This window comes from Pangasianodon hypophthalmus, chromosome 14 (genome assembly GCF_027358585.1).
Source record: "Pangasianodon hypophthalmus isolate fPanHyp1 chromosome 14, fPanHyp1.pri, whole genome shotgun sequence".
Taxonomy (NCBI): Eukaryota; Metazoa; Chordata; class Actinopteri; order Siluriformes; family Pangasiidae; genus Pangasianodon; species Pangasianodon hypophthalmus.
In genome coordinates this window covers 14,393,807-14,410,556 of record NC_069723.1, presented here as the reverse complement: position 1 = coordinate 14,410,556, position 16,750 = coordinate 14,393,807, and the positions used below count along the sequence as shown (strand labels likewise).

The 16,750-nt window shown below is 39.3% G+C and overlaps 2 protein-coding genes across 3 annotated transcripts in view; both read right to left on the bottom strand.

The window, feature by feature from the left end:
- Positions 1-5,522, bottom strand: part of ece2b (endothelin converting enzyme 2b) — a 51,437-nt gene extending 45,915 nt beyond the window's left edge. The window contains exons 1-2 of one of the 2 annotated variants that reach the window (XM_026934754.3): positions 5,365-5,522; positions 5,097-5,247 (exon numbers count right to left, since the gene is read on the bottom strand). In XM_026934754.3, coding sequence (XP_026790555.1) covers positions 5,097-5,129 — 33 coding nt within the window. In that variant the 5' untranslated portion in view covers positions 5,130-5,247; positions 5,365-5,522. Of the gene's footprint in view, positions 1-3,780; positions 4,088-5,096; positions 5,248-5,364 lie in introns of those variants that run through there. The other variant, XM_026934761.3, reaches the window with a different exon arrangement.
- A 4,840-nt stretch (positions 5,523-10,362) lies between these two features.
- Positions 10,363-16,662, bottom strand: LOC113539370 (E3 ubiquitin-protein ligase TRIM50). The gene is made up of 6 exons (XM_053239824.1): positions 14,775-16,662; positions 13,564-13,659; positions 13,204-13,434; positions 12,568-12,590; positions 12,339-12,469; positions 10,363-11,334 (listed from the first exon to the last, which is right to left on the bottom strand). Exons 1-6 carry the CDS (start codon positions 15,180-15,182, stop codon positions 10,766-10,768), a joined length of 1,458 nt encoding a protein of 485 aa, XP_053095799.1. The 5' UTR covers positions 15,183-16,662; the 3' UTR covers positions 10,363-10,765.
- Between the last annotated feature and the right edge of the window lie 88 nt (positions 16,663-16,750).

Genomic DNA, 16,750 nt, shown 5'->3' with positions numbered 1-16,750 from the left:
CAGTCAGATAAATGAGTTACAAAATCTACATAGCTGTCTCATGCCGGTCTTTTACTTCTGTGCGAATTCATTAACCATGCCAGCTGGGTTTATTATTCAAAACCTGGCAACAACTGTAAATTCATGTACACTTTCTAATTCACTTTCGAAGTCTAACGCCTTAGAAAATGAGTGCATTGCGCAAACAATCTTACGAGAACACAAAGGAAATCTGTGGACCTTATTAAATAATGGACAATAGTTCCTTTGAAGCCAAGAGCTGGGTTTATTACATTATTCATACTGCTTTAAATAAACACATTTCTGTCCTTTCCAAAGTCGTTCAGCATCACCATCTTCAACCACAGCATCCTTGAACGTGAACGGACTCTTCACTCACTTCACTGTAAACCTGGGCTGTAAACTCGCTGACTGAAACCAGCCGCTGAGCACATTTATTAACGGACACACGTATGTACAGGCGAGCACACACACACACAGGAAAGTGTGGCCCTCTCCCTGCACTCACACACCCTTAGGCAGGATGCACCAGCTCTCCCAAGCCCTGAGCAGCCCTCCAGGGTCAGGCAGAGGTCGAGGAGTGAAAAAGCACTCCACCTCCAGAGAGCTCAAAAAAAAAAAAAAAAAAGCACTCTTTCCCACAACACCACACCCAAGCAGTGCTGCACAGCCGAGACCATTCGTCCAGTTCCTCTCCCAGAGGCCGTGGGCGCCACAATGCGGCTGTGGATGCAGGACTCCTATCAGTGCAAAAAAAAGGGACAAGCTCCTACAGACCTGACCAAAAAAAACTATAAATAGACACATTCTGTGCCGTTATCAGGTCAGAAGGGTGGTGCATTTGAAATGTCAGAGGTAGCATGACCTGCAAGCATCCACAGGATGATGCTGATTACACAGCATTATTCAACATGACAGTCACTTGACAGTATCTCAGTTCACTAAACACAAACCGGTCCACACTAGGCCATTACATTAGGAATAAAACACTTCAGAGCATGCTGTTATAGAGAAATAATCAATAACAGAATGCTGTGATGTGTTACCACTGAAAAGTTGATCATTTTCCAGCACATCAAGTAGTTTTTATTCCTTTTTTATTTTATATACCATAGCAATTTGCAAACAATTACAAATTTGTATTAATTTAAAAAATGACACGCGGTACTTTTTATTTATTTATCATTTCTGTTCTCACTTACATTATATCAGCTATAAACAGTCGTTTCATCTTTTTCCCTCTTGAAATTTTAAAGGAACAGCTTGATCTCTGAATATTACAAAGCACAGGAGATACTTTCCAAAAATACTGAAATGTCTCTTCACAGAAAAGTGACCATGTTACTTGCATTTTTTATAATTCGTTTATACTGTGTACATAAGTTTATAATGTGTAAGTTACTATATAAACAATAACATATTAAAACAAGCGCATGAATATAAAAATTACAGTCAGAACTACTGTCAGTGTTGCGCTATTATAGAAAATTAATCAACACCGTCTGACCAATCCGAACCAAGCATTCAAAAGCTCTGGGGTACAAGATGATATACTGATGTGTAAATCAGATAAACATTTCAAAACTTTGATGGCATCTGCATACCATTAATCGGTGCAGATGTCACAGTAAAACACCATATTTGGTCAGAATTTACTTCAAAATTTGCATCATTCCAAAGACAACATAAGGCAGCTATTTTCTAAAGTGCCTTATTTTGGCCAAATTTGGAAGCAGAACAGCATGCATCTTACTCAGCAAAATCAATCACACATTTCTGTTCAGAATTCCATAGAGGTTGAAAAACATACTGGACAGAATTTCTGGCAGAGTATGATGACAGTGAAGGGTGTCCTGAACATAACAGACATCAAGTTTCGTTTTTAGTATTGCTGTCTAATAAGACAGTATGTTTCAAGACCAAAATCTTCACATGCAGTGAGGGGAAATAAGTAATTGTTTTTGTCATTTAATATACTTCCAGTACATACATATCCACTTCAGATTTACACACAATGTCTTGTGACTTTGTTCTCATAAATACGAACAAAAAATATCTTTATTTATGTTTATGAATAAATATGTTAAATTAAAACGCACAAGGTGAAATGAAAAAGCAGGATGGAAAGATTCCAAAGGAAAAGAGAGAGAGAAAGCAAACAAAAAAAAAACAGCACCAGGTTAGAGGTAGTCAAGAAAGAACAGCTGAAACTCTAAGAGGAAGTTTGTACGTAGTCTAATAAATACTATCAGCTTACTATCTTTACAGAACCAACTTCCTCTTTTCAGATTTCACATGGAGAGTGAGTGTCAGTCTGAGGGCAACCTGGCACACCAGCCAACCCTACATTCACACTAGCAAGCGACAAAGCAGCAGGCGACTGTTCACTTTCTACCCGGGAGTGACATGGAGCCACGTTCAATAACAGCAGCAAGTAACAAACCAACATTTTGAATTAAATTCTACGCAAATTAAGTATAACACTCTAAAGCGACAAATCCACATGACCAGCTAAAATGATGCCTCAGATCAATCCTACAGCACATGTGATCCAATATTTCTTCATTCCTCTCTATTCACAACTTAGGTTCCTACCTGCATTCATTAATTCATATTTTCTGGTTTATGGGCAAAATTGGAATAGACTTCTTATTAAGTGCAGAGATATTACAAGGAAAAATACAATTTGGATGAAAGTAGCAGAGATTTTTGTGTTTCTGGTGAGTGTACATATCTAGTACAGTTAGATTGCTTTGTAACTTGTAAATCAAACAACTTATCACACAGAGTAGTGTACGTGTGTTTAACTAGTTACCTTTAGAAGCTATTACAAAAGCACACAAGCAATAAACTATGCAGCAATAAACTATGTAAGTGACACTAGCAGGGTAACACTGCATATATCCTGGTGGAAAGAGGAGTAATATGAGCATACGCACAAAAGTGACATTACTTTGGCATTTGACTGTGAAATTATTTCCTCATTGTTTGATTGTCATGTCGTACATTCTTACTGGAGTACCATGAAGGATTAAACGGGTATGTGTGAAATGCATGACCATTATTTTGGTGACTGTTATTTAGGCCTTCATAGTAAACAAAGCAGAAACAATTACACACTACATGTTGCAAATTTACATCCAGTTTTGTTTGTGAGCATAAGCAGTTTGGCCTTCATGTATTTGGTTTACTTTGGAAAAATAACAAACCATCTCCTCTGTCCCCTCAATGATCCTGCCCATGCAGATAATGAATCAAAGCATGAAATGTCCCTCTGGCTATATGGACATTAAGCTAATTGGTTTACTGCATGGGCTGATCTGCTTCTTAGCTACAAATGACAAACACAGCATGTTAATCTGATCAGCATCCGGGAATATTTACCAAAAACAAACATTTCAAAAATTAAGGGCTGTTAAAGAGATTTGGTTCCAGTGAGAAGGGATACAATAAGATCCAAGTCATAAAAATAACAAATGATTTAAAAAATTAAAAAAAAAAAAAAAAGATCCCTGATGTAATAACCAATTTCTCTTCTTGATCAAGTTTCAGTCATCACACTATAAAGAGCTGACCTGAACAAAAAAACAAAGTCACACATTTTCAAATGCTCCTGACTCTCACAACCTCTACTCTTAAAATATTGCCAACAAAACTGACACACACACACGTGTATGTGTGTGTGTATATATATATATATATATATATATATATATATATAGAGAGAGAGAGAGAGAGAGAGAGAGAGAGAGAGAGAGAAAGAGAAAGAGGACAGCTTACTGTGCTAGTTGTGCGTGTGGCTATGCGTTGTCCCTATGGCATTAGCTATAGGTGGAAGTTAGCTTATGTGCTATCCGCCATGTTTATCACTTCCGTTCACTTCATTAGTTATCATTGTTTTACCTAACATCATGTTAGGCCTTAAATATTAAAGAAGTAGACTGGAAGTACATTGGAGAGGCTAAGATTGGATTATAAATACTCCACGACACTGGATAATCAGGGAAGATATCAACAGAAACTCTTATCTGTTGTCACAAGGGTGAAATCAGCATCATTATCTGATCAGATGTTCTGATAGTATCCTACCTAACTGCGCATGCGCACTTCAATTTTGCACCTTTCTATATATATTCATGCGTCTTCATATCGTTTAATGCTGGTAGTATTTTTTTTTTTCATAACCCTATCACGATATGCTGCCTATAGAAATCAGGTCACAGTAATAATATAGACAAAAGAGGTTACTTCCGGTATTGTTTTCCCGGTATTGTTAAGCCCTATAAATGCGCGCGCGAGCAGGACAGTTTGATAAGGTAAGATAAATCATTACATCTTAAGTAAGATAGGAGAGGACAGAGGTCACGGGCAGGGAGTGATAATGACTAATTCATTAAAAAGAATCATTTAGGGACTGTTTAATACATCTAATTGTAAACATTTTGGACAATATCAGTATGCAGCTTGTGTTCTGACAGACCTCGCCCAGAACTTGTCGCCATGGATACCATATGTCAATTATTTTCCACTTCAATTGGCGTATCTTCTGCTCAACAGCCAATCAGAATGGCGCGCTGGAGGACTGGATGCGCGAGCACAACACAGGCAGCACCGCTCGGTCAACGTGCTGCGACTCGTCTAACGAGCAACAAGTCGCCGGGTTTATAGCTTAATTTGTCCTGTTTGCAGTGCGATAACACAGCCAGGGTGTAATTACAAAAATCAAAAATAATATATTTATGTTTGGCAAATTTGCACAGCGACTTTGTTTTTTTTTTCCGCGCTCTGAGACGTGAACAAGCGTTTCAGCACACCACTGCGGCATAGACTGGTTTCATAGCATCAAAGAAAGTACATGTTCACATGGAAGTTATCTACAGCCTAATCACGTAAGCATGTAGCGCAGACAGGAAAAACAAGAACGCTCTGCTGTGGCTAGCCTGTTTCATATCCGCAGCGTTTCTTTCATGTTTACAAGCACCAGAGCCTCTGAGGTTGAAGAGAAGGTCACAGCGATTTCTAGCTGGTCCTTCTGTTCAGTGAGGAAACATGAGCGATCGGAGGGGAACAGCTGGACACTAGTGTTCTGCACTTACGTTATTCCGCAGATCCTGCAGAGCCACGCTCATCGTGCAGACAGAGATCCGGGGAGAGGCGAGGAGAGGAGGCGAGCGCTTCACTCACTCCACCTCTGCATGCGTGTGACACTGGCCCCGGCGTGCTAAGCCATCTCCTGTCCGTGCAGAGCTGAAACAAACGTGCAGCCCTGGGTTTAAAGCCCCACTGACACGCAAACACACACAGAGAGACAGACAGAGAGAGAGAGAGAGAGAGAGAGAGAGAGAGAGAGAGAGAAGCGTTTACCTCTGGGAAGGTAGTGTGCACGCGACGAGCCAGCGCGTCTTCGTCTTCTCGCGCTTCCGTCTCTGAGCGCGGTTTAGCAACACACAACATACGCCGATCACTGTAGGAGACTGCGATCAGCCTGCAGACTCTTCCCTCTGTCCTCCTCTCTCACCCCTCCTCTCTCTCTCTCTCTGTCTCTCTCTCTCTCTTCATGCGTCTGTGTACAGAACGCGCAACACGTGCGTCAGGTGGAGGATCCGTGTGAACTATAATATTAGAGCAGAACCTAATTACACTTTGCATCCATAACCAAGAAGTGCAATGAATTTAAATACAAATTATAAATGGTAACTGGAAAACAGGAAGTCGATAATCATGTGTCAGATATTTTGTTGACATTCAGTGTCCAGACTTTTAGAGATGGGATAGTAAAAACAGGGCAGAAGCGTGCACCAGGGGCGTGACACTGAGACAAGCTTGCATCTGCAGAACATCTTGATTATATTAAACAGAAACATATCTGTATTAGCTTTATTGGTGCTCTATCTAATAGGGTAGATCAAAGGCAATTGTAACACTTTGGGGTTTTTTTTGCACCACCCACAAATGTACATGGACAGCGTCTGATTTTTCCATTCTTTTTCTGTTTTCTGTCTACAAATGAAATTGGCATCAAAGCCAGTAAGTGTGTAAATTCAAGATTGTTCCAGTTGTCCTCGTTTATGGATCTTTACATAAACATCCATCCATTTTCTGTACCACTTATCCTACACAGGGTCACAGGGAGCCTATCCCAGGGAGCTTATCGCACAAGGCGGGGGACACCCTGGACGGGATGCCAACGCATTACAGGGCACAGTCTCACACACACACACACACACACACACACACACACACACACACACACACACACACTTCAGACCATTTGTAAATGCCAAACAGCCTACAACACGTGTCTTTGGACTGGGGGAGGAAGCTGGAGTACCCAGAGGAAACCCCTGAAGCATGGGGAGAACATGCAAACTCCACACACACACACATACACACACACACAAGGCGGAGGTGGGATTCAAACCCCCAACCCCAGAGGTGCGAGGCAAAAGTGCTAGCTACTTGCAGTTGAATTGAGCAGATGCAGGGTAATTCATGACCTTAACCACTGATCCACCACAGTTCTAAATTGCCATGCTGTAAACAAAATTATATATAAAATATCTAAAGTAAACATTGTGGTATTCTATTTATCTTCTTGTGATCTGTTAATGGTAATCAATTATTTTATAAAATGATCACTAACGTAAGATTCTGAAGAAAATCACCAAGTTTTTTGTGTGTGTGCAGCTTTTTGCAGCCGATCTTTAATCTGATTGATACTCACATTTAATCTTTGCAGAGAAATTAAAATGTGTTAAAAAAAAATGTAGGCCTTTTCGCTGAGAGCCATTAACTGATTGAGAAGTCACTGTGTTACAGCTGTTTTTTGCTGACCGCTTGCACATTTGTGCAGATTTCACAGAAGCAAATTACCCTGCTTTGCTAGAAAATATGTAGTCACAATAATACGTCTGGCAAATGGAGGTGTCTAAAACAAACAACGAGAGGGACAAAAGTTCCCACAAAACAGATTTGCTGATATCATTAGAGTAGAGATGTGCAGGTAGTTTATATTTCCCACATTCAAATAGGACAAAGAGGTTTGTCACCCTTGAGGTAAATAATGCTCCGCAGTGTAAGCCCCGCCCGCTACACACAGCAGAGTGGGAAGCTGGATCTGCACCAAGACATAGATTAATTTGCGTCAATTGGCTCTCATCCCGAACAAGGACAAACTGAATGGACTTGGAATAACTGAAGCAGAATCTTTTTTAGTAAACAGTTTAAGGCCATTATATAAACAACCATGACATGGTAAAACCTTTAGGGAATAACACTTCTTGCTGACCAACCTGATCTCAAGTTATGTCTTCCTGATGACCTTATATCATCTCCACTTCAGCTGGTCACTGCCAAGTAAAATCACTAGGGAAAGCTATAAATTACACTGACGTATATTCAAGTCAATAATTCATGCAGTAATGAAACATACTGTTGACTCCTGTATATCATCAAGTAGACCTGTAAAACTAGCACTGTCTCCAAACTGTGTCCCGACTTTTAGCAGGTCGACCCTTTACTTTAGGTCAACCCTGTCATCACGTAGAGACAGCAGAAGTTGTCCCCAGCCCAGACTGGAAGGGGTAACAGGGAATCCAGTGACGTTGGATAGGCTTATCTGATCAAAATATGTTGGTGTTGGGCCAGGACATTATGTACTGTGAGTCTGCTTCTGCTGGTAGCAGATCAACTCATCCAAAGCGCTAATGTTTATTGTGTTATATTCCTGCCATCCCTCATTCATCAAAGAGAAAACAACTACATTTTTTGTATATTGGTGATATGCCTGAACAAGTCTGCATGTCCGAGCATAAGCTATATAGCTAGGTTTAACTTAAACACATAACAACTTCATTAAATGTTTAAATAATACTAAAACTGATGTCATTTCACCTTAACACTTTAAATAGAGTTGAAACAGTTGTGTAATACTACTATACAATGAAGACACAGACAGTTTGATGTTGAATATTGTCAAAGTTAAACAAAACTTTAACCATATACACAAATAGATTATAATCATTGGCAAATCGCTATGGTATAAGAGGAATAAACACTTCAAGGTGTCGCATTAACAGTAACTAAGGACATCGCTTCATTGATTATTTTCCTATAACAGCACAACCTGTCATGTTTTATTCCTTACGTAACATGAAGTTATTGCTCATTTTAGTGCTTAAGCAACAGTTAGCCTGGAGAAAGATTTCTCAGTAAGCATCCTCTCTTGTGGAAAAATGGATCTGATCCCTTTCAGTTTCTTTATGTATCTTGTTCTGGCCAGATGGGAACACAAGGTCACTAGACAGATAGCACTGTTGATCGGCCTGTCTACAGCCATCAGCAAAGCTCTCCTTGAGTAAACCCAAGGCCTACAATAGATCACCATCCGCTCATCTACCAACTCACCCACACACACGTGACACAAGTCAAACATACCGTTATTCAAACATTGCCATTACTGTCAAAATAAATATTGTCATAGACGTCCATGGTAAAACTAAACCTCTAAGGGGTTGGGGGGGGGGGGGGATTCCTTTTACACATTATTATCCCTTCAATCAGAGGTATTATGTTCATGGATACCTTCTTTATTTTCTATGTCTTTGTGCTTTGGAACTTTGATGCTCTAGCACTGGTCATACTATCACCAAGGAGACGGGCTGAGGCGTTGTCATAGTATTGCCATAGCAACTCCTCTAGCTTGTTGGAGGCCAGTGATCCATTATTCCCAGAGAGCGGGTGAGTGGGTGGAGATGGGGGAAGGCAGAGGAAGCTCTGGGCCTCAGGGAAAGGTCTCGCTTGTTCTGCTAATATATTGACTGGTGTTTTATTCGAAACATCTCACTGAAGTGCTCTGTATTTGCTCTTTTGTTTCATCTAGATGAGTCCTCTATTACTTACATCGCATGGAGCTAATGCAACAATAATACAGCCTGTTAGAGAGAGAGAGAGAGAGAGAGAGAGAGAAATGCTGTGTAGTGAAATGTACATCATTTTTGATGCAGATCTAAGACCACTTTTTCTTAAACTAGGGAACGGGTATCATGAGATGGGAGCTCATCCTGTGCATTGAGCGTGGTTGGGGGTGTTTTGTTTTGCTCAGTCACTGTGAGCTTTTTGTTCCTATTAATAAATTGCTGGTGAAAGAAATGTCTTTGTGCTAGCCAGGAGTAAAGTAAAAACAAACACATACATTTTCACCCTGTCTAATTCAGGTGCGTTGGATTTGAGAGATTTATTCCTGAAAAACCACGAACCTGATCGTGACTGAGATCTGTAGATGTGTACAGCAAATCAAGCTTGGCAGTCTGCTTCTCACCTGAGGTGTCACGTGGGCCATTTCTTTGTTGCCTTCACTTTTAAGGTTATAATTCAGTTTCTTCTCAAGAGAATTTATAGGCCATACTAAATTCTGTTTGGTTGTGCTGTACAGTGATGGGTGGTTGTGTAACAGCAAGGCGTTTTCTTGTGTTAGATGCAGAAACACCAACACTGCCACCTAGTGGTCACATACAGCCAGTGCTGGTTTAGATGACGTCATGCACCATATAGGAAAAAGTTGGCACCCCTTAAGAATAATATCTATTTAAAGATCAGCGTGACATATAATCTGTTTGAGCAAATGAACTGGAACATTTTGTGTTATAGCACAAAAAAATGTAAATAATATAAAGGGGTACTGTACTCAGCTGTCAACAGCATTTAAAAAATACTTAGAATGTATCATTTATATATCAGATAATGTCTAATCATTGCATTTCAGAAACTGTGTTACTAAGCTACTACAAAATATTCAACTAAATATTCTACTCTAAATTTGAGTGCCTCCAGTTAGTATGAATGAACAACACAGTCTCACTATTTTAGTACTAACAGGAAAAATGAAAACTCTACTATAGTTAACAATGATGTGAGGGATTGTGTAATTTGTAGCTTTTACTTAATAATGTCAGTCAAATTCACCCTTCTCCTTAAAATCACAAATTAAATTTGTATGATTGTTGATCGAAAAAATTCTGTAAATGGTTTACAAAAAAAAGTTTTATAGCTTGTAGTTCAGGCTATTTTTAACCTACGTACAATTATGACAAATAATAAAATAACTTATATAACACTAATATAACTGTGTATAAAAATATAACAGTACGTTTAATATAATATATCTCGGTTCATGAAGATAGTTAAGATACACTATATATAATTATATAGTTATAACTATAACCTTAGTTTCACTACAGTAAAAAAAAAAAAAAATTTCCTGCCAACCAAATCCTTCATCACATACAAAATAAAATAAAATAAAATAAAAATCCCAAAACAAATGTTTTAGAAAGGCATTCATTCATCTGAAATTTTATTTATTTTATTTATTTATTTTTACAATAGCAAAATAACTACAAAAATACATGAATTAAAGTTCATGTATTATGTCAATCACTTCAGAAGTAAAAGTAAAAATCCACCCTTTTTATATTCCAGTACTATTTGTAGATTTTCTCATGCCTGATATTGGGATTAAAGGTCAGGTGGTATCTTCTTCAGGCCTCCCTACCACAAATGAAGCAGACAAAATGTAGAAATCTAACAATAATTATAAGTTATTATTAAAATTATTTTAAACTTTCAGTAGTTTATCAAAACAATCTAGAAAATATTTTTCCCTCTGAATAGTTCTAAAGTTTTTTCACCCCAGAATTTCAGATACCAGTATACTATCAGTAAACTATCATACAGGTTCATTGCCACAGCCGTAATTGCTTCTAGGCTACTCTCCGTAGGCTTCAGTGAGTGGCTGTGGCAGGGAGATTGGCAGCTTGTTGGCACCACGCTCATGCCAGCACACGTCAAACAGCGGGTAGACCTTCCCCTGCAGCTCAGCCTGATAGGAATAAATGAATCCGAGCTCATCGGGACTGTCCGCATTATAAAACGTCAGCTCTCCTCTGTCATAGTTCAGGAAAATCCCCAAGCGGTGTGGCTGACTCAAGAGGGGCAGAGTAACACGAGGAGTGGTGAAAGCCTCATACAGCCGGCCCTCCTTCAGCCCAATCAGCCACACTCCACCCTCAGGACTCTTGGGCAGCTTACTCTTACGGCAAGCAGTCCCTTTGATTAACCCCAGCCTCCATTTTGGTTTCCCTCCCACCTGGACCTCCCAGTAGTGCTTGCCTGAGGAAAAGCCACGGCTGGCCAGCACACAGTAGCTGTAGCTGAAACGCTCAGGATTGTTGGGCAGGCGGTTGACGAGGACTCCGCACTCCACACTGGTGTTATCTTCACTGAGCTGCAGCATGGGGTGAGCTGTGAGAGGGTCGAACTTCAGGCATTCAGGAGCTGTAGAAGAGGGTAGAGCAGGTCTATGTTTACATTTAACATTTTACATTTACACATTTAGCAGACGCTCTTATCCAGAGCAGCATACAGAAGTGTACTGAAGTCTCACTGCAATGTCAGTATCAATCCTGGGCAACTACCCTAATAACACCTGCTCAGTGATGGTGCTATAGTGGTCCTTTTCTATTGATGGATGGTGTAGAGTAGTGCTGACAAAGTGTGCATATCAAACCAATGACCTACCATCACAACAAAAATAATAAAACAAAGTACCCCTGCTCATTCATGCAATCATCAGATCAGCCAATCATGAGACTGAACCCTGGAAAAACATTGCCTGGTCTTTTTCCAATCTTCTACTGTCCAGTTTTGCTGAGCTCATGCCCACTGTAGCCTCAGATTCCTGTTCTTGGCTGATAGGAGTGGAACTGTGTGGACTTCTGCTGTTGGAGCCTCATCCGCCTCGTGGTTTGAAGTGTCTGAGATCCTATTTTGTTTAACACGGTTGTAAAAAATGGCTATTTGAGTTGCCTTCATCTCATCTTGAACAAGTCTGGCCATACTTCTCTGATCTCTCTCATTAACACCCACAAAAATGCTGGTCAAACGCTAGAAACTATTGTATGTGAAAATTCCAGGAGATCAGCAGTTTCTCAAATATTGATAACTGAGATCATATTTTTTCCCCATGCTGATGTTTGATGTAAATATTAACTGAAGCTCTAGACCTGTATCTCCCTGATTTTATGCATTGTGCTGCTGCCACTTGATTGGCTGATTGGATAATCGCATGAATGAGCAGGGGTATGAGGAGGGTGTTCCTATTAAAGTCATTGGTCAGTGAGTGTATATGGTGTTATTGTTTTCGTATGCAAGTTAATTGAGTTCAGACAGCTATAATTATAGCAAAAATATGATTATCAGTGTACATAAGAAAATATTACTAAGGATTTCAACTTGGCTCTACATGCTGATTTTCTTCATTGACTGAATCTACTCTTTACCTGGTAAAACTCTCCTGTGTAATCTCTTCCATACAGTCATTTTGATGTCACTGTGATTAAAGCCTGGGTTAAAGCTGATGGAGCTGTAGGTCCTCTCCTTCCTCTGCTCTCTCTGCTGGCTCTCTCTAAACCTGAAACATCACACAAAGCTTTTTTCTTTCAAATTCAGTGTTATTACTGAAAAAGATTATTAAAAAAACATACAGATCTAAATGACAGTGTTGCTTACCTTGGGGCAATAGATCCATATTTCTAAAAAGAAAAATAATTAAATGCATTAATATTACCTTTTTTTTTGTTCTTCTAATGAAGGTGTTTACAGGAAAAGATAGATGTTTAAATGTTTTATAGTATCAAATAATCTATCATTACATATTTTATATTACATTTATATTTTATATTTTTAATTTACCCAGAAAAATTAAAAATATAAAATAAATATATATATAGAACAATTTAATCTTTTATATAATTACTTTTAAAAGTCACAAGTTACTGTTTTGCAAATATTAGATTAGGGCTTCTATTGTCTTATCAGTATTTGGTGAAATAAAGTGTTGTGTAAGAGATAGCATGATACCTCTAAAATATTAACTCCTAAACTACCACTACACATTTCCTCATCCTAGTTATGCTGTATCTGTTTTATACATAATATCTGTAGACTAACTTTATAAGGGTATCAGGGTTTTAAAGCTTATGTAGACTATATAGAGTATAATACTACATGAGCAATAAGAATGAATAAAGAGTGCTGGCATAGGGTCAGGTTTTCCACTATCCAAAGTGATACTACTACATTTTTTTGTGATTGTTATAAACAGCTCCATGGCCAGTTTTATAAAAACACTCTGTATTCACTCACAGTGATAAAGTCCAGATGGCTCTCATTGCTCAGGGCTTCCAGTGTGCCTTCAGCCTCCTGGAACTTGGCCAGCAGTTGGCTCATATGATCAGCCTGGGTCTGGATGGAGGAGATGAGAGTAGAGGCGGTGTTCTCCACCTTCTGCATGAAGGTGGCCTCCTCGAGCTCCACACAGTGTCGCAACTCCCCAAACTCCTTCCGCACCACCCACTTCAGTACGTCCGACTCATTCTACACACAAACACGCAAATCAGAAATAGGTTTTTAGGTGAAACAGTCATATTAGTCATCTGTTTTGAAATCACTTGCCATTGTTCAGAAAGGCTTAAACCTAACCCTGAATTAATGGAGTTAACTCACTGTAATGCGAGACTTGTTGTAGGCCATTTTACAAATCTGCTCTTCCAGCTTTCTCTTCTGTGTCTGAAAGTCAGTCATCAGACAGGAAATGTCCTCCTGAGGAAAGAAGAAAAGCACAATGCTAAATGCGCTTTAAGGCATGCTTACTTTCATTACGTTTCTCTTTTTCACGTGGATGAAAATAACAGGGACATTGTTATTCCAGCATTGGTGTTCAATGGTGTCTTTCTGATGCAGACTATGATTATGAGAGGAAATTAAATTGCATCCTTGAAAATCCAATTACAGCAGAAACGATGAATCCTGACTATTTTTTACTGAAGTCAGTTTCATATTATTTCTCAGGACACAAGCAACAAATATGTAAGGGCTTTACAAAAACAAATGTGAATCCATGTATAGATTTAGTGTTTAATCTTTAATGTACAGACACTTTTTATGTACTTTAATTTACAGATACCAAAATTATTTTAACTAAAAAGATATTAGGTGGTTTAGGTTTCACAGATGTATTTTCACAATTCATCCATCCATCCATTTTCTGTACTGCTTATCCTACACAGGGTCATGGGGAGCCTGGACTCTATCCGAGGGGACTTGGGTTACAAGGCGGGGGACAACCTGGACAGGGTGCCAGCCCACCCCAGGGCACAATCACACACACTCACACAACCATTTCCACATATTTTCACTATCACAGAAAAAAAAGTTAATTACACATTTTTCACATAACCAGAATGTTCTTTAATAAAACGTATGCCCACTCCTTTACTTAATAACTACCTCCAAACTTTTTGCTATCCTCTGAGCAGCTTTTGGATCCTCCCAGTTTTAATATTTTTCAAAAATAGATCTGGAGCTCAAGAGGGTTATAGTAATATTTTGGCTTCTTTCTTTTGAATATTTGATGTTCTGTCCAATGTTTCATCTTTAACATAGCAGTACATGTCTTGGGGTTGCAAATTTTTGGATTGTATATAAAGTGCAAAATTTGGAAATCTCTAACATCCTCTTACATCATGTATTCACGATTGGTGTTGAACTTCTGGAATTTCCTGGATAACTTAATGATAACTCATTTATGAAAATGAATAGGCCAATATACTGCAGTATGTGTATAACTGATTGTCTCAAATAATGGAATTATATATACAAATCTAGCAAAATATGGTTGCTCTTTCAATGAACTGTAATTCTCATTGTTATTTTACCTTCATTCGGCTGTAGACGCTGCTGATTGGCGTGACCTTGTGTGCCCTGTGGCTTCCGATGCTGCCACACAGTCCACAGATCAGCGTCTGATCTTCCTCACAGTACAGACTCAGGGGGTTATGGTGTTGGTTGCATGTCTCTTGAGGGCCTTGACCTGGTTCACTGATCTCCCGTAACGCGTCCACAATGCGTGCCAGTGCCACATTAGGTGGAGGGCTGTCCCCATCCACGGCACAGCGACATACGGGACACTGGAGCTGCCCCAGAGGATCCATGTCCATAGAGCGCACACAGCCACGGCAGTACGAGTGGCCACACTGCAGCATGAGTGGCTCAGAGAAGATCTCCAGACACACAGGGCAGCGCAGTTGCTCCTCTAGTGACTCCAGACTGCTGCGCCTGGCCATCTGACACAGAGATGTCCTTAAACACCCTTAAGCAGCAAGGGTTTAAAAGAGCTCAAACATGAGGTTTGGTCTAGTTCAGCATGACTGTGTTGACGGCTGGTTGTTTTTAAGCTTTCCAGTCTGGTTGGTGGTGTTTCTCGATGTGGTTACAGGAACTAGGCGCTTTTCTGTATATGGTATGATTTAAACAAAAAAGCCTTTCAGATAAGAGCTGCTCTCACCTTGTTTTCAACAACGCCTCAGCTAAAGGTTCTAATGCTACTCTGACTCAGGGTCAAGTCTATCATAGCACTAGTAAATGATACTTGAACCTCACAACTCCATGTCAACATGGGTCACCTTCAGTGATTGTAACTGTATCAGCCACTGATTGCACAGCAGTGTAAGCTCCTGACTCTGCACTAATGTTGCTGTTATCAGAGGTAAGTGAGATTAAATTACTAAAAGCAAATTACAAACTAAAAGCAAATTTCAAACATTGCACATGATAAAACATTACCTCAAACATGGTTTCTGGCATCTCAGAACTGAATATGGGTAAAAACATTACATTTACTCTCTACATTTACGCTCTACATTTACTCAAATGTACAGTGTGGATGTTATTTTACTTATTTATTGGTAGCTTTTAGGGTTTCACCACCTAGTGCTCACTAGTTTTTTTTCTATTAAATTATTTTACAATAAACTAGAAGACCTACAAAAACAGAAAGCCACCTTAATACAGGACATTAACAATTGCTTTGGAATTTTGTGTTTGATTAATAGTAAACCGAATAGTAAATTCATAGTAAAAGGTTCATAGTAAACAGATCAACTCCGTACATTTCACTTTTGTTGGTTCTTGGAGGACTGCTGTGTTTACATAGGCATGTTTGACACACATTGAAGGTGAGCTCACATTATGGTATATAAAGAAACTGCTCATATTGTTATGTATTGACTTTTAAGTAGTTTATCTGATCATGAATTGAGCCTAGTCTTCCTAGTCCTGCTACTGAGATTAAGGAAAATTCCAATGATTAAAAAAACTTATTTGTATTAGTATAAAAGTTTGAAAGTGGTTTCCACATTGTGAAACAAAACACAACTTTTTATACAGGGGGCAACTATAAATATGGCTGGCTGGCTAAAATCTGCAGTGAGTCTCTTGCCAGACGCATGTTTTTTCTGCAGAACTGGGTTACTACTATCCGTCTTGTTAGGTTTTGCATACATTAGACCAAATAAACCAATATTATCTGTTTAAGAGTGGCAAAGTGGGTAGCGTTGCCGTCTCACAGCTTCAAGGCCCTCTAAATTGTCCCTGAATGTGTGTGCGCGCGCATAGTGCCCTCTGATGGACAGGCATGCCATACAGGGTGTAATCATGCCTTGTAAGTCATGTATGTATGTGAACTGGGCTATTTATTTTTATAGCTAGTCTTAAATTGGTATAAGATATAAGGTCATGGTGTTGGACTTTTAATGCTGAGCAAACATTGTGGAAGCCAAATGGCTGCTTTTGTCATGCAGACTTGGCAACCCTGAATCGAGCTTTCTGGTGCCACCTATGGGCAAAACACAAA

Bases quoted from the DNA above. Each gene is read 5' to 3' on its own strand.
- LOC113539370 (XM_053239824.1), bottom strand. From the start codon at position 15,182: ATGGCCAGGCGCAGCAGTCTGGAGTCACTAGAGGAGCAACTGCGCTGC. The intron at 13,435-13,563 runs GTGAGTTAACTC...GTTTGTGTGTAG, and splicing joins ACAACAAGTCTCGCATTACA to AATGAGTCGGACGTACTGAA. The intron at 11,335-12,338 runs GTAAAGAGTAGA...CCTCTTCTACAG, and splicing joins ACACAGGAGAGTTTTACCAG to CTCCTGAATGCCTGAAGTTC.